The 21,673-nt window shown below is 36.9% G+C and overlaps 1 protein-coding gene across 3 annotated transcripts; it reads left to right on the forward strand.

The window, feature by feature from the left end:
* Window positions 1–10,274: 10,274 nt before the first annotated feature.
* LOC133304973 (uncharacterized) lies at window positions 10,275–15,536 on the forward strand. 3 transcript variants are annotated; one of them, XM_061505063.1, is made up of 3 exons: window positions 10,275–10,588; window positions 13,413–14,721; window positions 15,069–15,536. In XM_061505063.1, the coding sequence occupies exons 1-3, from the start codon at window positions 10,313–10,315 to the stop codon at window positions 15,296–15,298; spliced, it is 1,815 nt and encodes a 604-aa protein (XP_061361047.1). In that variant the 5' UTR covers window positions 10,275–10,312; the 3' UTR covers window positions 15,299–15,536. The 3 variants fall into 3 exon arrangements, with proteins under 3 accessions (XP_061361047.1, XP_061361048.1, XP_061361049.1); XM_061505064.1 differs by having other exon boundaries at window positions 15,084–15,536; XM_061505065.1 differs by lacking the exon at window positions 10,275–10,588 and adding an exon at window positions 12,361–12,652.
* Window positions 15,537–21,673: the final 6,137 nt, after the last annotated feature.

The following is a 21,673-nucleotide window of genomic DNA, read 5'->3' on the forward strand; positions in this document are numbered from 1 at the left end:
TATAACATTACACAATTACTTTTCCTACAACATAACTCTTATAAAACCCTAAAATTAAATATATGTTTCAGACTTTCAGTATAAGTGATTTCCATCATCTTGTTGTTTCAGTTTAATGTTTTATAATTATGGTCCTTCAGTAATTTTTTCTTCAAAGTAATTATATTTTATCTTAAAGTTAATATGATGAACATGTATAATAGCAAAATGTATCAGCTCTTTTATACTTGAATCATTAATTGCTTGTTTCAAGTGGCGGAGTCAAGATGTCATTTTAGCTGGGGCTAAAAAATTTAACACATCAAATTATCAAAACATTTATCGTAATTACACAAATCTATTAGGAAAAAAAATTACCATGAATTCTTGCATATTTATTTAAATTATTTACTAAATAATGTCACATAACATTGAAAATTTAAATAAATAATAGCCAATTATTATATATCAAAGCAAACATATAAAAAACACTAACCTTTCCGGCAAGCATTTCAAACAAAAGAATCACACTTTTCCCACAGCATAATAAGTAATGGTCTTTGAGATGAAAGTTATTATTTATTTATTTTATATACGAGGGATCCCTACACTGGTCTTTGAGAATCATAAACCAATACCAAGTTGCATATATCTTTAGAATTCACATTTTTTACTTTTGCTTGATATTAAAATAAAGGTGTTGTAAGTCACTAAGCTATCATGAATTAATTTATACAACTTGCAATTTCCTAATTAGTTATAAAATAGTTAGGGTAAAGTGTGTGTCATTTTAAAGGATATAAAGTTGTGTCATTTTAAGAGAAAAAAAAAAAGAGATAGATAAAGGAGGAGAAAGAGTTGACAAAAAAATAAAGGTGTGGGTCCCACCTCTTTATGAGAGTGAAATAATATAAGTTATGTCATTTAAAAGTATAAACATTTTTCCCAAATAGTTATTGTGAGAAAGAAAAAAAAGGAAAATAACAATTTTGTTTTAAAGAGCAATGACATAAAATGCAATAGACTTTGTTGCTATGAAAAAAGCCATCGAGGTGTTGCATAATTTCATAATTTATCAAGAGAGTGTATAAAGTCATAAAGACGATTCAAATATTTAAGGAAACATGAAAAATCAAAACACTCAAAGGCACTCCACTCTAACCAAAACGTTTCTACCCGCCGGTTTTTTGAGCAGTATTGAACCGAACCGGTTCTTTCCCTTCGTGAACCAGTCACCGATTGTGTCTGCTCGCTGAACCGGTCACCGGTCGTATCTGTTCGTCGGAACAGTCACCGGTCGCACCCGTTCGCCGCCATCAGACACGGCGGTTCGCCGCCGGCGACTGTTCATCGTGACCGGTCAGTGTCTATAAATAGACACTGACACCTTCAGAAATCTATCCAGTTTTTTCTGCACTTAAACTCTGCCGGAATTTTTCTTCTTCCGGTTTTGCATACTGTTGTTCATCCTCCGGTGTGACTTCCTCTGGCATTTTGTTGTGTTCGTTTGGGCTGTTGGTTGGTAGTGCCACCATTCTTCAGACGAAATTCGTTCTATCCTGGGAGACAAATGTCCATCAACCTTAGGCATCAGTGAGGGGGCAAATTGTCTTAAGGAGACACGTTCTGTGGGCTCGGATTTAATTCCTCTGATACTGCATATATTCATCCTTTCATTCTGTCTGTTTCATCATTCTGCCACTGACAAGTAAGTCTGTTTTTAATATTTTTAATTACACAGTTATAATTCTGATCATCTACCTCCTCTGCTTTATACATGGGTTCAAATCTATTAGTGAGATAATATCACCCACTGTCTTCAATAACACTTTGAGAATCATAAACCAATACCAAGTTGCATATATATTTAGAATTCACATTTTTTACTTTTGCTTGATATTAAAATAAAGGTGTTGTAAGTCACTAAGGTATCATGAATTAATTTATACAACTTGCAATTTCCTAATTAGTTATAAAATAGTTAGGGTAAAGTGTGTGTCATTTTAAAGGATATAAAGTTGTGTCATTTTAAGAGAAAAAAAAAAAGATAGATAAAGGAGGAGAAAGAGTTGACAAAAAAATAAAGGTGTGGGTCCCACCTCTTTATGAGAGTGAAATGATATAAATTATGTCATTTAAAAGTATAAACATTTTTCCCAAATAGTTATTGTGAGAAAGAAAATAAAGGAAAATAACAATTTTGTTTTAAAGAGCAATGACATAAAATGCAATAGACTTTGTTGCTATGAAAAAAGCCATCGAGGTGTTGCATAATTTCATAATTTATCAAGAGAGTGTATAAAGTCATAAAGACGATTCAAATATTTAAGGAAACATGAAAAATCAAAACACTCAAAGGCACTCCACTCTAACAAGCATATCTTCACAAAATAAAATCAATCACACGAAAAACTAGAAAAATTTCAAAATTAAAAAGCACCAATTTAAGAGCAAATACCATTGGGATTTCTAACTCTGAGAGAACAGCAAACAAACACGAAGATACTGTTGGGGTTTCCAACTTCACTTAGAATGTATTAGGCTATTAGCTGAGAGAAAGAACATAGATGAGACCAAATTTTAACTTTAGAAGAGGTCAAATAATAATTAATTATAAAATTATATATAATAATAATTTATTTTTTTTAAATCAGTAGGGGCCAGGCCCATCTATGAACAACGTCGCTACGCCACTGCTTGTTCCATAAAAGAAATTACCTTTTTTTTTTTGGTAAACAGGAAATTACCTTTTAATTATTACATTGATGTAGTTTTTTCCCGTGAGCTAAAACATTAATTTTTATTTATTAATTGTCATACATTTAAATAGTTAATTGATTCTGCGAAAAGATGAAGAATTGCTGAAAATTAATTACAAGGAGTAAAAAAGCGATTAACAGGAAAAAGGAATAGTTCAATACATTTATTCCTTTTGCTTCCTTTCCTTTCAGGTAACGTTAAAATTGTTTCTGTGTTTATAAAATCAATTGCTTGATTTGTATAAAATAAAAATAAAAATAAAATAAAATAAAATAAAAACTTTCAGCTAAAAGGGATGGAATATTTTCAAGACTTATACATTGATAAATGCTTGTCAGATTAACTTTAACAGTAAATATCATTTTTGGTCCTCATTAAATTTTATGATATCCATTTTAGTCTCTAACAAATAAAAAAGTTATTTATGGTCCTTAAAAAATTTAAAGTGGACCCATTTTAGTCATTTCGAGGAACTAATGTAGGTTTTTTTTTAAATTTACGAGGGACCACAATTTTAACTAAATGAGTCCATTTTGAATTTTTTAGAGACCACGAATAACCTTTTTATTTGCTAAGGATTAAAGCGGGCATCGTGAAATTTGCTGAAGACTAAAAATGATATTTACTCTAACTTTAAACATGTATTTAACCGATTCTGTGTGAGGTGAGATGGATTGGATCTTACAAGTCTAGGTGAAATTGCCAAGCTTAATTTGTCATATTTAGTTGTAGTATTTTATTTTATTTTATTATGTTTTTATTCAAATTAATTATATTTCATCGTAAAAAAAAGTGCTAAAAAAGGTGCTCATCTTATAATCTAATTATGTAATTAAAAAATTCATTTTAATTGTATTTACTGGATGATATTATGCCCACAATTTATTTAAAATATTAATTCATAAAAAGTGGCTGCAATGTATTTTTAATACATGATCATAATTAATTTTCTATTCTATAACTATTCCATTGAACAACGTCTACTATTTTGTTTTCTTGATAACATCAACATCCATATAATTAACCCATATTGACAGATGATATTTTATAGGGTTTTATTAATCTTATGTTAAAGGAATTAAGTTATTTCATGTCATAGAGATAAATTTGTGGGCTCCATCACCTGAAAAATAAAAAGAAAAGAAAAGAAAAAGATGACACAGTAATCGAAAGGTATGTAGGAAAAGAATTTATCACATGTAACGTAAAAGTAAATTTTTTTATTTTATAAGTGTGAAAAGTAAAAACGCAAAACAGCCTTATAAGTGTTTTTTTTTTTTTTTTTTTCTAGCTGTTGTTTGGTTAACAAGATATTTGGTATTCAATGGATTCAAGTGGCCTTGATATAGGCCATTGCCACTCGCCAGTTGTTGGATTTAGAAAACATTTTTTCTTTTGGACTAATTTATGAAACACTAGTCAAGTGGACTGAAATGCACACACCAAAACGGGTTTTACATTGGCCCATAATCCCTTAAATCAGCCATTTCTGTTGTGTTATTTTTGTTGTGGGAAACTAGGGCTTCTTGCACTTAGCAGATGAGCAACAAAACTATCGGGAACTGAGACTAAAGTCGGTAGTGAAAAATGGAAGTATAATAGAAACGTGGATAAAAATAACTTGCAAAAAAAAAAAAAAATCTTGTAAATACAATTATGACTCAAGATAAAAATGAGTTACGTCTTATTTTTCACATTCTTAAATGTTTGATAGTTGTTAAACCAAATAAGTAGAAAGATTTTTTTTTTTATATATATATTTTAGTATAGGTAATTTTGAGCAGCATTGTATTTATAAACTCTTACAATTTATAAATTCTTACAAATTACGTTATGTATTCTGGATAGTCTAAACACTTAAATGTATTTCTCGAAGTACATAGTATAATTTGTAAGAGTTTGTAAATAAAATTTTTATAAATATAATACGGGGGAAATGATAGAACAGTGACCATTTTGCCACTGTTGGAAAAAAAAAACACTAAAATGTCACGCCAACAGTAAATTTTGTCAAAATATCACGTGGCATATTTCGCTACACTGTATAGCGAAATATGTGTCCAAATAATTCGCTTCACGATGTAGCGAAATATGCCGCGTCAGAATGCACAGAACAAAAAATGCCACGTGTTAGACAAGGAGAATTTCGCTACACTGTGTAGCGAAATTCTCCATGTTTGACACGTGACATTTTTGGTTCTGACGTGGCATATTTCGCTACACCTTGTAGCGAATTATTTACACACATATTTCACTACAAAGTGTAGCAAAATATGCCACGTGACATTATGGCAAAACTTACTGTTGGCGTGACATTTTGGTGTTTTTTTTTTCAACAGTGACACTTTGACCACTGTTCCGGAAATGATTTATCCTTTTAAAGAATGTCACTTATGTCATTTAAGTAATTTATAACTATGTACTAAATGTACTAGTACATAATTATAATATCAAAGTTATATTTTTTTCTCCTTTTTCAAATACTGTTTGCTTACATAAAAAGTAAAAAAATATAATTTTAATAATATAGTTATGTTCTCCCATACCCATTAATACATATATTCTTTTAAGAGAATAAATTTTTAACTCATATAACATACCCCAAGTTTCTTACCATCTTCTTCGCAGTGAGTACTGACGGTGGCGGGTTTATTTTTTCATACAAGTAGTTTTGAATTCCATTTTTCAAACGGAAGCATGGAATATCGTGCTGATATTTCAAACCTTTTGACTCCACGTGTATGGGAAATCTAGCCAAAAAGATCAAAAAGTAAAACAGTCAATGTGAAAATATGCAAAGTACTATGTGACAAAACAAGAAGATTGGTCTGGTCTGAACTTCATGAGAGTTTGTGACCAACTTTGAATAAACTTATCGACTACTGCGCAGAAGAAGATGTAGTTATGGTTTCACAATATATGATTTGACCTAAGCCTTTTTTTTTTTTTTTGGTAAAATGACCTAAGCGATTTGTATGAGTAAAAATTTGAATAAAAATGTATATAGTTTAAGTCATATATTATCTTATGAGAACTTCTTAAATGTGAAGAAATACCGTTTCAAAAATTTATTGCAAATTAGACATATATATATATATATATATATATAAGTTAATTTTTTTTCCTTTTCAGTCTGAAAAGATATAGCCCTCTCCAATTTTAAGACATTATTTATTTATTAATAAAAGTGAAATTTAATTTTATATATTTTGTCCTCATCAAATTAATGATTTTATTTGCTGAACAAACCGATACATTCATATATCAGAATTATACTATTTGCGATTATTTTAATTTATTCACCAAGTTATAATTTCTTTTATAATCATTCCGAAAACAATAATTATTATACACTTTTTATAATTTTATTCATCATATATATATATATATATATATATATATATATATATATATATATATATTCATTCAATACCACTAATAAAATGTCCAAAAGTTTGGACCCTTTGCATACATCCGGCCGGGCCTTTTTTTTGTTTTTTGTTTTTGTAAGAAAAAATGAACAACAACAACACGTGATATAGTTGATAATTTTCAAGAAGCTAGGGCATGTGTTGCAGTATCACAAAGGGTGGGAAATTACATTCAGTCTACAACAAGGGAAAGAAAATGGCATTTATTCTTCTCGGTTAAGGAAAATTTAATGTTGAAAATTTTAGAGATCATAATTTCATGCGCACACACATTCTGGGTCTATATTTCTTCGTTTGACATGCATGAATAAGTTTTGAACTACTTAATATTTTTATTCATCCATGTGAGGACCGCGTTTGTCGCGTCACCTGTCTCTGTTCTGAAGTTTTGAAACGAAAAAAATATTATATAAAACATCAAATATCAAATAGCTAACATTGAAATAGAAATGGTTAGTCTATGGTGTTTTCACTTTTCCATTAGTAGACCCCTTTTCTGCGGATAGGGTACCTATATGTAGCAAAAATGGAAGGCACGCCTATGTGGCAATGTCTTATAAATTATGTTAAACGTTAATTTAGTTAATTAATTTTAACACTTGTATAGTATATAGCTGGTGGTCGTGACAATGATATTGTTAATGTGATTCGATGGACAAAACACACAACCGCGCGCTCTTCAACCTTCTCCGTAGATTTTTCTCGATCACCAATCACCAATAAGCACACCACAAAATGCAGCAAATACAAACAAGATGTATGGTGAACACATTGTTGGATATTTGAGTGTGAAATATTGAGTATGTTGCATTTACATATTCACCATATGCTTAAATTCGTGAATACTCTTTATTTGATTGTTTCTACTTTCTGGCATCAAACATATAACTTTGAAAGTATACTTTTGTAATTTTTAAAATATAACTAAGAGTTTAATAGTATAATTATATCAATGTATTATACCATATATCAATTTTTAATATATAATTATATCAACTTAAGAAATCAGAGTGCCCCAAGCAAAGAAACCTGCTTTTGTTCTCTCTTTTTTTGGTCATAGCTAAAAATAAAAATAAGAAGTTGAATGACCAATATAAAGACGAAGCAAAATAAATGGTTTTAATATTTAATTATTTAAATAATTTATTTTTTATTACTGATAAATTTGTGATGCCATTTCTTTAAAAGATTTATAATAATTAATATAGGATTTATATTTAGAAAAAAATAATTATAATGGTCAAATGAAAACACTTCGCTCGAAGTACGCGATAGTTCGGTCAAATCGAGACTAGGGTTAAGGCTGTATATGGTTGTCCCTTACCTAAACCGCAAGAATAAGATATAACTATTAGTCTATGTAACTGCCTTTGTTTTATATAATGCACGTTACACACACACACAAACACAAATCGTGCCCACTTTTACCCAATTATTTAAAGACTAAGTCACGATAATAACTACTTAAATAGTTATTAACATTTTACCTATGAATGAGCTAAAATACGTTTTCAAAGTACTGTCGAAGATCGAAAAAGGTATAAGAAATTTCATGGGGTTACCCCATCATCGAAACAAGTTTTCCTCGTTGCATGCATGGCGGCCGACAAGCGCTGAACAATTCGTATCTCCCGTTTCACGCGATCATACACGTTTTTCTTCCAACACTTTGATTCGAAACCAAATACCATGAGTCACACAAACAAATAATTAAGCCATTTTCAACTCTCTTCGTTAACATAGCTCATTTATAGTTTTCCCAAACAATGACTAATTAGGAAGCCACAATATATATATTATTTAATATTAATAATAAATCATTCTTTTGTTCATAAATGTCCTAGAGAAGATCGCTAGCTTTGACATGGAATTGGACCCTATATAAATAAACACCCTCTTAACTTTTCCAAGGTTCCTCTCCTCTTTTTGTTCAACGACATACCCTTACCACCCTTAATTGTTATTCGAATCGCAATAATGGTGTCGTCAATTAGGTCCACTAGCTTTCTCTTAATTTTCCTTTTGCTTCCTCTAATAAGATTCTCCACCGCACATACCCAACACCAAGGTTCACCAGTTTTTTTCCTTCCCCGATCTCTTTTTGTTGTGTTGTTGCCATAATTTTGTGTTTAATCTTCCTCACCTTTTGTAAAACACATGTTCATATTATTGTTCAGGTAAGAAGAGAGTGCAGGTTATTACCACTGGAAGCAAGCTTGAAATGGCAAGAAGTGCAATGAACGTAGAGGTAATTAAGTTATGTACCGTACTTTCTACATGAGATGTGCATGTTGTGAAATTATTCAAAAAAGTGGGTGAATTAATTTTATTTTATTTTTTTGGTAAGTGTGGTAACAATTTTCTATAGCAGACTCACCATGGTGTTCTAGATCAAAGGGTGAGATTTCTTCCAGGAAGGAAAATGATGTCTAGAGGAGTATTCTCTAAGTCGAATGTGGTGAATAAGTCCGAGAATAATGAAAATATAGCACAGAGTTCAACCACCAAAGAGAAAGCCCTTTGCTTGATTGGAAAGTGTAGTCATGAAGAAGGGAAAGGAATTTTGAATGTGAAACGTAAATTCAGTAAAAGGAGTAGCCATTATACAAAAGCCAAGATGATGATGTCTGGTTTCGTACCTCTGAATGCTGATTATTATGTTCCAAGACCTCACCCGCCCAAGAATAACTGATTGAGGTAGCTAGAGTTAAGAGATCTGTTTTAAAGTAATCATCATCCTCTCAGGAAAATCCTCATCCAGGATGAGCAATTTTGGTTTATGTATGTGTATTTTAGCTTGGTTAGTTTTTTTCTTATTTTTAACTAATTGCTTTGCCTTTGTTTTCAGTTTTGTAGTGCTTTAGGATAGTCACAAGACAAAAAGTGCAGAATATGTATATGTAAACAGAGGTTTTAAATATGAACTTAACTGGTGTTTGAAAATATAGTTATTCTATAATTAACATTAGGGAGATTCCTTACGTACCTTTTTATGAGTTACTGGAATGGTTATTATTAATTACATATTGTTTGGGCCTAGGCCTCAAGTGAAAAAAAAACAACAACAACAACCTAGCATAGAAATGTGGAAGCGTGAAAACAAATGACTCTCAAGAATTTAAGCGGTTCATCTTAAAAGTACATCCACAAAGAATTCACTAAGAAAATATAATTAATATTCCAAAAGTAATCACAATTAATTCATTCAAAATTTTAAATCTAAACACACCAAAAAATATTTCATTGTATCTTTTGGTTGGTTTATACTCTTAGCATTCACAAAATATGTAAAGCTGAAGAAGCTTACATAGAAGAACCACGCTTCTTTACAAGATAGCAATAACAAGTCACAAGTGGTTTAGAAATAAACCAGATGTTTCAAATTACAATTGTTAGTTGGCAACACACGCTCTAGGTAGAAAATTAATTTAAATTCAATTCTCACCAAATATATTTTTAGATAAAAATAATAAAATTTAATTGTGATTAAATCCTGATTTAGAATTACTAAAAACTTGAAGCTTGTGAGCATATTAGATGCTGACTCGCCTCAGATAAATAATTAAGATCAATATAAATAAAATATTTGTTGCTAGGGACAATATTCTATGGCAACATTTAGTGCAAATAATGAAAGGACTATATTTATTAACTGCCCTGGGCTTCTTAAAAAGAACTTTTTATATCGTACTTATTTTAAAAGTGTTTTTTTACAAAATGTAAAATTATTTAAATTTTTAAAAAAATATTTAACTTTTGACTTCTGTTTTTTAGAAGCTAGAAGTAGGTTTTTGACTTTTCTATGACTTTTATTTAAAAAAAAAAAAAACAAATATTCAAACAGACTTTTTCTAGAAAATGATCTTTTTTATATATATAAAAAAAAACCAGTTTTTGTAAAAGAAAAACTCATCCTAACAAGCCTGCCCCCTTCCTTACAAATGTCATGTCATCCAGTAATTAACGACGGAACCACCAAGAGTATATAGTGTCTCTTACGAAGAGTGAGTCCACTAGTATTGGGCCAGAGGCCCATTTATATCATCATCGTCGTCTTATTCTCAATAATCTGTTATAGGCTCTTCGTTCATCGGAATCGGAAGGGAGTTGTGAAAGCTTCAGAGTTCAGGAGTACTTCAAAAATGTCGAGTTCGTTGGTTTCGCCGAAGAAGCGCGTCAAATCCGAAGTGGATGTGGATGATGATTGTTGCGGGATTTGCTACGCCGAGCGTGGGTTTTCGATCGCGGGGGAAATTGATTGCTGCAACCACTACTTTTGCTTCGTTTGCATCATGGAATGGGCTAAGCACGAGTCTCGGTGCCCAATCTGTCGCCAGAGATTCTCCAACGTTCGCAGGCTCCCTATGCATGGCGTCTTTTCTTCCTCTCGGGACGTTAAGGTTCCTCTTCGTGACCAGGTAATTTTCTTCTTCTCACCTCCACTATAACTGAACTGAAATGAAAGCTAATCAACATTAACTTCGCCATTTGCATTTACTTATTCATCCCTCTTGGTGCATGTGGACATATCGTTTGGTAGGTAATAAGAATATATGTGGATATAATAAAGGGGTTTGTTCACACCATGTCCTCAACAAACATTATTGAAGTGAATTAAATTTTGTTGAATATGGAGGGTTTCTGATGTAGAATAGGAGAGCTAGGAGATCTGCTACACAGTCATTAGAGGGCTGGATTTAAAGTTGACAACCAGGGTATATACTTAAAAATTAAAAAACAAAACAAAACAAAAACTACTCTCTGTTAAACCTGACTAGCCAGTGTGGGGTGGAGGTAATCCTTATACGCAGCCTTACCCTTGCATAATTGCGAAGAGGCTGTTTCAACCAGGGTATATACTATATAGAAGAAAAACTTTTTGTGGTTAAGAATATCTGAACTCCCGTTACAGCCAGAGGCTATTTAAGGGGTGTGCACTTATGGTTTTTTGGTCCCTAAGCTCACTTTCACATTCAATTTGCAAACATCATCAAAGAAGTGGAAGAGAGGGCTTAGAAGAGCCATTGAATCGGAACCCAAACACTTCACGTAACCCTTGAGTGTTTGAGAACAGAGCAATGGCGGGATGTATGATTCAATCCGCTTCTGTACGTCAATATTAAATGTGATGTTCAGGTTGTTCGATCATGTTTATGTGTCACATCTGGTATCAGAGTGTTTGGAATGCCTGTGTCTTGCTTGATTCTCATTTAGGTTATTTTGCACATGTGAAGCCCGAACTGTATTTTCCAATTTTGAAAACTTTGATTTCAAGTTTGCGATTTAGATGTTTTTAATAGAAAGTGGGTTTGGAAATCATTGGGAAATTGAATTTCTATTGATTCTATAATCTATGCTATGAAGCGTAAATTTTGGTGTAAAAATGGCTTGGAAACCGTCAGGTTTCAATTTACGTCACTATCCGGTCGTTTGGAGGTTGAAGATCACACAAAATGACATGTTGGTTTGGGATAAGTGTGAAAAAGGACTTGTTGTTTAGATTAAAGGGCACATAAGTCCTTCGTACAAAACTACATGTTTTATTTAGTCACGAAATGATCGAAAGGACAACTTTTACATCAATTCCCGTGGATGAACTTCTCATCATTGTTGAAGCATAGCTTGCATCTCTTCATCTAGCAGAAGTTTGATATGATGCTGTGTGACATGTGATTGGGAGGTGGAAGGGGCTGTCCGGCTTGGGGCTGCCGAGGGCAGCAATTGAAATGGCCGATTGTTGAGGTGTGTGTTGCCAAGTTGAGACTCATACACGTGTGCAAATGCGAATGTACATGCAAGTCCATAGGCCGTTGAGCTTGGATTTCCATGCGCACTCAAAGTTGCAAGTCAGAGATAAACAAATTGTGTAAATGATCTTTAGAGAGACCACACATCTGACTGGCAAGGTTTTTGAAGTTGGTTTAGAGCAAATCTGAGACGACTTGGCAGGGAGGTTGGTGGTATCCTCATAATCAGAGGAACCAAATCAGCAACATATGACGTGGACAATTGCATCACAATTAGGCATTGGGTTATCACAAACACTGGTACCAAGTGGCCGTAGGTGCATCATGGTCAGCAGAAATCGGTCTTCTTAGTACGTTATAATACTGAAACATGTTGAAAAGCCTTACGGTTTGGTCATGGGTTGTCCAAGAAAAAATGCGAGAACGTTAGGCGAAGAGTATTTCCATGAGTTGGTGTGTTGTCCAAATGGTGGCAAGGAGGCATAGATCACGCTTGTCCAGTAATGCCATGAGACATTCTACGGTAAGTTGGTTGGCTTGAAAGTCTAGGAAATCCTGGCATAACCATTTGACGGCAGTTGCTAGTTGTTGCATTATTGGGTTGCTGGCATGGAGAGGCAAGAGTCGATGAAAGCACTGGTTGTTAAGGGTGATTGTAGAATGACAAAATTCCAGAGAAAAAAGACAGAGAAGAAAGGAGAGAGAGAGAGAGAGAGAGAGAATGATTGGAAGAAGGTAATTGCTTAATTGCTTTCCTACTCAATAGAGCCATTGTGACTTATAATAGTATATGACAGGGATTTGAAATACTAAAATGGTAATTGATACTAATTGATACCAATATTTCATTAATAGAAGAAGCTAACAAATGCTAATTGATACTAATTAGGGACTAATTGATATCAATTCAATCTTTTATTAATGGAAGCTGGTAAGTGCTAATTGATACCAACGAAGAGCTTGGTATGTAACACACTATTGCCGTATTTGTGTTACATAAGTTAATTGAGCATGAAGTGCGGAGGGCTATTGCCTCGGGCCTTATATGCAATTCTTCCCTGGTCTACTTTTTGCCTCTTCTTTTCAACCTTTTTTTTTTTTTTTTTTTGAATACAACCTTTTTGTTTTGATTATGCATTGTCCCAGGAAAAGTGGTTGCTTAAAGAAAGGTCCTTCTACCCAATTTCCTTAAAAGTTTAATTCTGATACATTGTCAATTTTGCACTATAATCCATTAATTTGTTGCCACATGAGTTTGACATCTCCGGTGTTGTCAAACTCATTAAATGATCTGTCGAGTGGCAACACATAATTGGATGTAAGTGTAAAACTTTCTTGTTTACACTGACAGTGCATCAAAATTAAATTCTTTCCATAATTCTCTTTTTTATAAATTAATTATGTCTGGTGATGTGATGAAATCAAAGAATGGCTGAGCTAATATTTATGTAGATGCATTAATGTTAATATGCTAATGATTTCTTTTATATTGTAGGTTTATCATCCTCATGGAAATATGACAACTGGTCCTTCTGATTCTTATGCTGAAGTCAAATGTAGTATCTGCCATGTTGGGACAGATGAAAATCTTCTTCTACTTTGTGATCTTTGTGATACTGCTTCACATACATATTGCGCTGGTTTGGGCTTTACTATTCCTGAAGGTGATTGGTTTTGTCATGATTGTGCTATTTCCCGGGAGACATATGCTAATCAAGAATCAGACAAACAAAACGTTGTGCCAACAGCTGAGCCAAGTGCGACCATCTCTGATATTGTGAGAGTACCAAGCAGCCAGGTGGTTAGAAGACAAAGTGCATCTCCTTTACAACAAAACCAGTCATCTCCTGTTATTCCTTTACCTGATAGGGTGAGTAGATTCAAAGGTAAAAAACCTGTGTCAGATTTCCAACGTGTGCAGCGTAACGTACAAGCATTTCGTGAAAATTGGAATTCTTTGAGAAGTGGTTCATTACGGTTCCATAGCAATTCAGTTCAATCTGGTGGCACAAATAGTCAAAAACAAGATTCTAGTTCCTCATCACTTGGCAAATTAGATGATTCACATTCTATGGCTTCAACAGGCCTTCAACAATCCACTGTCCAAGGGGGTCCTTCTAGCAATATGTTGAATGAGAGAGGCTTGAAAGATATTGACAAGGCTTGGAAAATGATGGACCGGGCAAAGACAATGCAACAGACTCATCAAAGAACTAGCAGCATTCCACAGGCAGTGGATAATCCTTCATGCAGTGGAGGAGCTAGAAAAGTACCGTTTGCACATTGTAATTACCCAGAATTGAAAAATCAACAGTCCAGAACATTAATCTTAAGGTACACTAGAATGGAGAAGCAATGTAATTCTAGTCTCAGCAGGAATTTGGAAAATCACTGGTCTCCGAAGTTGGGAGAGAAAAAGCAAAGCAGGGTTCCATGTGAGGAAGAGATGATACAGCATGTGAGGGACCACACCACTCATTCAGAAGGTTACTGTGAACGTCCACTGCTCAGAAAGGTTCATGCTGGGATCCAGGGTTTTCCCTGTCGTGAAGATGGAGAGAGAAATGTTGCCAAGGAACAAAGCCGGTCGGCTTGCTTAGTAACTTCAGTAGGTTCAGCTCCCTCTCATGGCAAGTTTGGTAGTGTGTTAACCTCTAATGGGGATATGGATATTATAAATGAAAAAAATAGGTTGGCTAAAAGCTTTGGGGATGGGAACCCAAGCAAAATTGAAGATGCAAAAACCGAGATCCAGTCTCTTGTTAAACTGAATCTGAAGTTCTTAACTAGAGATAAACAATTAGGTAAGTCATTGTTAAACTTATTTTTTTCCTCAATATTTACATGATCATTATTGGCTGAAAGATATATAGATGTTTCACGTACACTTTTACAATTCATGGTTGATCATTAGGTGAACTCATTTGCTCAGTATTCTACATTTATCATTTCCACATACATCACTCATCTTTTCATTCATTTGATGTGAGGTGGAGAGAGTATACATAAATTCTGTACTTTATCGTGGTTTCTCAATTTTTCCCATGTAAGAACAAAATTGTTTATGAGAAACTACTATGCTCTAAACTGTTAAACAGGTTGCACGCAAATGATAATTATTGTTACTTGAATAAAAGTATTTTACTTGAAGCTGTTCGCGATGCAGGTGTCAATACCTTCAAGGCAGTTGCAAGGCAGGCTACCCATACCATCTTAGCTGCTTGCAGTTCGGAGCAGCCCTCAAGCTCGGTATGCAGCCATACTGACCATACTCAGTTTCCGAAATCTACCTTAATGCCTAATTGTTGCCGACAATGCTTTCATGCTTTTGTAAACAATGTTGTCAATTCCATCGTGTTGGAGAAAGTGGGTTGTGCTTAATCTATGTTATGCTTTCTTTCTTTTTGGTTACGAAGGAAGGCACTAGCCCAGCAAAACAAAAAAATTACTCAGAACATAAAACATCTACTTCTCCCCTGTTGTTGTACAACAGCACCTCTATAGAATAAAAATTTGGGTTACTCATTATCTTAGACAATCACATTGTAAATTTTTTGTTAGAGGTAAAAGATGGCAATGTAACTTTTTATTGTATTATATTGAAAATTAGATTATCGTTTATTGATGCTTCTGCTTTCTAGATTGCATAATAATCATCACCCAAAGCCAATACAATGTTATTTGCATATTATATGAATATATTACAACATTGTTTTGGGAGGTACAGAAAAGGGGGCTAAGCCCAACAAAGAAATTGAAAAGCGCAACACAGTACTAGTAGTCCCAGTGGGAGTATGGACTTCCATAATCAGCAATCATCAAAGCACTTAAACCACTAGGAGGCTACTCCTATTTACATGAACTCTGATCGCCGCCTAAGTAACTGATACAGACCAGCCAACAATCACACTAAAACAAATAGAACAATAATACGAAATGCAACTATATTGATTATAATCTGTCCAGAAACAGTATTACAACAACCACTCTTCAGTCTTAACAACAGTAACAAGCATGAAAGGGAAATTACAGAGTCACATAGCTCATTTCTTCATTACACTTCAACAAAATAGAAATACTGGAATTGAAATTACAAAGCAGAAAGGAAATGATAGTTGTGAAGCAGTTGGAGAGGCTCCACTCTCTCCCAAGGTCCAAAGTTCTCAATTCAGATTCTAGATGCCCTCCCCCCTCAACAGCATCGTTCCTTTATTTCCTCCACTCACGTCCTCGTGCGTTCCACCATTCTGTTGCAACAGAATTGCCAATTGGTTTGCTGAGTCAGTAATTGGGATTGGGCCTTGGTGGATTGGGCTTTCATCAGCAACTTAAGTGGCCAACCAAACTCTTCTTTGCTTGTCCCTCTTATAAACTTGACTGGGCTTGGGTTTGTTGGGTTGGGTCTTATCAATACTCCCCCCCAATTGAAGCACCTTGTCCTCAAGGTGGAAGTGAGGGAATTGGGTGTTGATGACATCAAATGGCTCCCACGAGTTTTCAAACTCAGGAAGGTGCAACCACTTGAGAAGTACCTGCAAGTCTCCGTTACTGGACAGCCGCCATTGAACCAACCTTTCTGGCTCCACACAGAGCTCCCAATCTGCCGAGAGAGCAGCAGGTAAGGGCTGAGCATTGGGTATTGGAGTTATGGCTTTTTTGAGTAGAGAGACGTGGAAAACCGTATGGACCAGACAACCTTGGGGCAGCTGAAGTTTGTAAGCTGCTTCCCCAATCTTCTCCAAAACCACATAGGGTCCATAATATCTGGGGCTTAGTTTCTCATTGACCCTCCGGGCAATAGTCTTCAGCCTATAAGGCTGAAGCCTTAGATAAGCAAGATCTCCTGGAGCAAAATTGACATCCCTGCGATGCTGGTTAGCATGGACAGTCATGCGGTCCTGGGCCTGTACAAGATTCTGTTTCAGATCAATGAGTATTTGATCCCTGGCATCTAATGAGTTAGAGAGAGCATCAACTGAGGAAGAATAATGCTCTCCCTTCAGCAGGTGAGGTGGGTCTCGGCCATAGAGAGCCTTAAATGGGGTCATGCCTGTAGTGTCTTTGTAGGTGGTGTTGTACCAATACTCGGCCCAAGGGATCCATTTAACCCATTGTTTGGGCTTGGGCCCGCAGAAACATCTCAAGTAAACTTCCAAACACCTATTGACTACTTCGGTTTGGCCATTAGTTTGGGGATGGTAGGCCGTGCTATAGTGTAATTTGGTGCCTGCACTTTTGAATAGATCTGCCCAAAAAGAGCTCATGAAGACTCTATCTCTATCTGAGACAATGGTGGCAGGAAACCCATGAAGTCGCACGACCTCTTTCACAAATAATTCAGCAACATCCTTGGCTGTATAGGGGTGTTTAAGAGGCAGAAAATGTGCATACTTAGTGAGGCGATCCACGACAACTAGGATCGTATCAAATCCCATAGCTTTGGGCAATCCCCCGATGAAATCCATCGATATATCAGCCCAAACCTTGTCCGGAATTGGCAAAGGTTGTAACAGCCCTGCTGGGGTCAAGTTCTGGGCCTTACTTTGTTGGCAAATAACGCAGGCTGCCACATAATTCTGGACTGTCCGTTTCATACCTTCCCAATAGACCAAACCAGCCAGCCTCTTATATGTTCGGAAGTATCCAGAATGTCCTCCAAATTTGGAGTCATGGAATTCATGAAGTAAGGTAGAAATAAATCTTGAAGTTTTTGGTAAAACTAACCTCTCATTGTAATACAACTTGCCCTCCCTCAACAAAAATCCTGGGTGAGCTTGTTTATCCAAGAGCAGGTTCTGCACAATGCTCCTTAGCCTACTGTCCGCGTGCAGCTCAGATTCTAAATCCTCCAACGCTGGTAGCTGAAGCCGAGTGATACTGGCCAGCTGCTCTTGTCTAGAGAGCGCATCAGCAACTAAATTTTCCTTGCCCGGGTAATACTGAATCTCAAAGTCAAACCCAAGTAATTTCACAGCCCACTTTTGTTGATCCTCATTTAGTACAGCTTGATCTGTCAAAAACTTCAAGCTCTTTTGGTCCGATTTGATGATAAAGTGTCTCCCCATCAGGTAGTGCTTCCATTTCTGCACCGCAAAGACTATGGCCATGAGCTCTTTCTCATATATCGATTTTCCTTGCGCTCTTGATGAGAAACCTTGACTCAAAAACGCGATGGGCCTGTTATCTTGCATCAAAACAGCCCCTATCCCCTTTCCTGAAGCATCTGTCACCACGGTGAACAGCTTGGCAAAGTCAGGCATTGCCAAAACAGGCACCGTACACATCTTCTCCTTTAATAGTTCGAAGGTCTGCTCTGCTTCAGTAGTCCACTGGAAGGCGTCTTTCCTGAGTAACTCTGTCAAAGGCTTTGCAAGCTTCCCATAGTCTTGCACAAACCTCCGGTAGTACCCTGTGAGTCCCAGAAAACCTCTCAACCCCTTGATATTCTTGGGCACTGGCCACTCTCTCATCGCCTGGACCTTTTTTGGATCGGCACTAACTCCTTGGGCTGTTATAACATGCCCCAAATACTCCATCTGATCCTTACCAAAGCTGCACTTCTTCCTGTTGCATACCAAAGAATGAGACCGTAAAACTTCGAACACCAGACGCAAATGCCCCAAATGTTCCTCTTTGCTTTTGCTGTATATCATTATATCATCAAAGAACACAAGCGCAAACTTCCTCAGAAAAGGTCGAAGAACGTCATTCATAAGAGCCTGGAATGAAGAAGGGGCGTTCGTCAAGCCAAAGGGCATTACCAAGTACTCGTAATGCCCTTGATGCGTCCTAAAAGCTGTTTTAGGTATATCTTCCTCACGCATCCTGATTTGATGGAACCCGGACTTCAAGTCGAGTTTGGAAAAAACCACTGACCCCCCAAGCTCATCCAGCAGCTCATCAACGACAGGAATGGGAAATTTATCTGGGATGATCAGTTTGTTCAGGGCCCTGTAGTCAACACAGACCCTCCAGCTCCCGTCCTTTTTCTTGACAAGGATCATTGGGCTGGAATAGGGACTGGTGCTTGGTCTAATCAACCCATCTCCTAATAACTCAGCCACCAAAGTTTCTATTTTAGATTTTTGGTAGTGGGGGTACCTGTACGGTCGTATATTGGGTGGCACGCTTCCTGGCTTCAGATTGATTGCGTGATCTTGATCCCTCCGGGGTGGTAGCCCATGTAGCTTCTGAAAGACAACCTCGAACTCGGCCAACAACCCATCCAAGGCTTCCCACGGCAAGCTATCCCTTGTTCGCTCCTCCTCCTCTGATTGCAAGAAGAACCCTTGACCTTGGTCATGCAAGGCTTTAACCACGGATTTCAATGATGCCTCAGAACGGAACAACGATGGGTCTCCCTTGATGGTTACTTCCTTATCTCCACTCACATACTTCAGAGTGAGGTCCTTGAAACTTGCTTTGACCTCACCGAGTTGGGTCAGCCACTCCAGCCCTAACACAACGTCTGCACTCCCCAAATCGAATATGTAAAGATCTTGAACAATAATGGTACCCTGAAGTGAGACACTCACCTCCTTGCACACCCCTTGACAACAGACTATATGTCCGTCCCCAACCTCCACGTTGTAAGACTGGGTTGCGGTCACGCATAAACCAAGTCTCTCTGCCACACCTCTTCCTATGAAATTGCTCGAGGCTCCACAATCCACCATCACGATGACCTTCGAACCTTGAATGTCCCCCCAAACCTTAAGTGTTTGGTTTGAAGCGAGCCCTAGCAAAGATTGTAAGGATAGGTGTACGGGTGTTGCTTCATCTCCCTCTGGCGAACCTTCTACTTCTGGTTCGGTGAACTCGGCCTCGACTGCCTTCTCTCCGTCTCCACCATCTTCCTCTACGATCATCACCTGAAGCTGTTTGAACGGACACTTATGAGAGGGATTCCACCGCCCGTTACATGTAAAGCAAAGTCCCTGGGCTTGACGTTCCCTGACCTCCGCCGGCGAGAGTCGCCGGTTGCTGCTTGCTTGACCTTCGGTCGCCAGCCCAACACCGCCGCTTGGAGTGGTGGTGTTAGTGGTACCCTTCGTGGCCGCCATTCTTACTTGCTCATCGTTTGGTGCCCTAGGTGACTGATGTGCATTTGTGAAATTAGTTTGACCCGTACTCGACCCGCTCCATTGTCCTCCTTTGTTGGCATAGGGTCCAGCCCAATTGCGTTGGGTTTGATTACCCTTTCCTGACCCAACGGGCCCGTATCGTCCCACGGCCCCCACACCTTCCTCCTTCAGCGCTTCGATTTTGAGAGAGAACTTCATCATCTCAGAGAGGCTGATGTCTGGGTTCATCATTAACTCCTCACGAACGCTGCCCCTGACTCCATTGAGCCATGCCCCCTTCAACACATCTTCATCATCAAAACGTAAAGCTCCAATCACCTTCTCAAAGTCGCTTCGGAACTCTGCCATCGTACCTGTCTGCTTCATCGTATACAGAGCCCTATAAGGGTTGTCTAGAGCCTCTGGTTGGAACCTACTCAACACTTCTCGCCGGAAAAATTCCCAGCTCACATTTGGGTTGTTTATTTCCCACCATAGATACCACTGCAAGGCTTCCCCTTCCAACGCCACCATAACGGAAGCTAACTTGTCGTCTTCCATCATTCCATTGACGTTAAAGTACCTTTCCACTCTATTTACCCATCCATATGCGTCCTCGCCGCTGAACAGAGGGATCTCTAAGCGACGGGTCATAGAGGTTGCTGGGTTAAACCTCCGTCCGTGAAACCCGGGGTTTTCTCTATTTAATCTGTCATTCTCTTCATGAGAACCATTCCGTCGTGGCCTAGCCATTTCTTCCAGTCTACGAATGATCTCTGCGACTCCTGTTTCGCTAGTTTCCACCCTCCTGAGTATCTCAACATTTTGAGCCTCATTCCTGCGCAGCCTTTCCTCCATAGCTTCAATTCGATTTTCCATGTTCCTGGTGACAACCATTCCACAGAGCTCCTAGATCGGAGCTCTGATACCAATTGATAAGGACCAACCAACAATTACAATAATCAAATGGAATGATGAACTAGAATGAAATTGGAATGTATTTATATAACCAGAATCAGTCTCTCAACCATGCGCCTTAACACCAATTACAATAACCAGAATGAATCAACAGTAGAGTTACGTAGTTCATCGACGTATTACAAGTTAACAAATGAAATACTAGAATTGAAATTACAGACAGAAATGAAATGATAGTGTGAAGCGATTAGAGAGGCTTCACTCTCTCCTAAGTCACAAGATTCTCAATTCAGACTCAAGGTGCCCTCCCCCCTCAACAGCATCGTTCCTTTATTTCCTCCACTCACGTCCTCGTGCGTTCCACCATTCTGTTGCAACAGAATTGCCAATTGGTTTGCTGAGTCAGTAATTGGGATTGGGCCTTGGTGGATTGGGCTTTCATCAGCAACTTAAGTGGCCAACCAAACTCTTCTTTGCTTGTCCCTCTTATAAACTTGACTGGGCTTGGGTTTGTTGGGTTGGGTCTTATCAGGTTGATAAATAGATTGTACTGCAAAGACACCAGAGATAATGAATGTTTCTCTGGTTGTGACAACTAATGTTGTTGCTTGCTGCCATAGTTGTTAGTATCGCATGATACGTATCGAATTGTGTATCGTACAATTCATAATCTTCGTGATACGTATCGGTTGGTTGTATTCGAATGGGCCTTGTATCACACCTGTATCATCGTATCGTGTGATACTATATCAAATTGTGTATCGTATGATACGAA

This window comes from Gastrolobium bilobum, unplaced genomic scaffold (genome assembly GCF_033153095.1).
Source record: "Gastrolobium bilobum isolate Gb01-03AN ecotype WA unplaced genomic scaffold, APGP_CSIRO_Gbil_v1 utg2887, whole genome shotgun sequence".
Lineage (NCBI taxonomy): Eukaryota > Viridiplantae > Streptophyta > Magnoliopsida > Fabales > Fabaceae > Gastrolobium > Gastrolobium bilobum.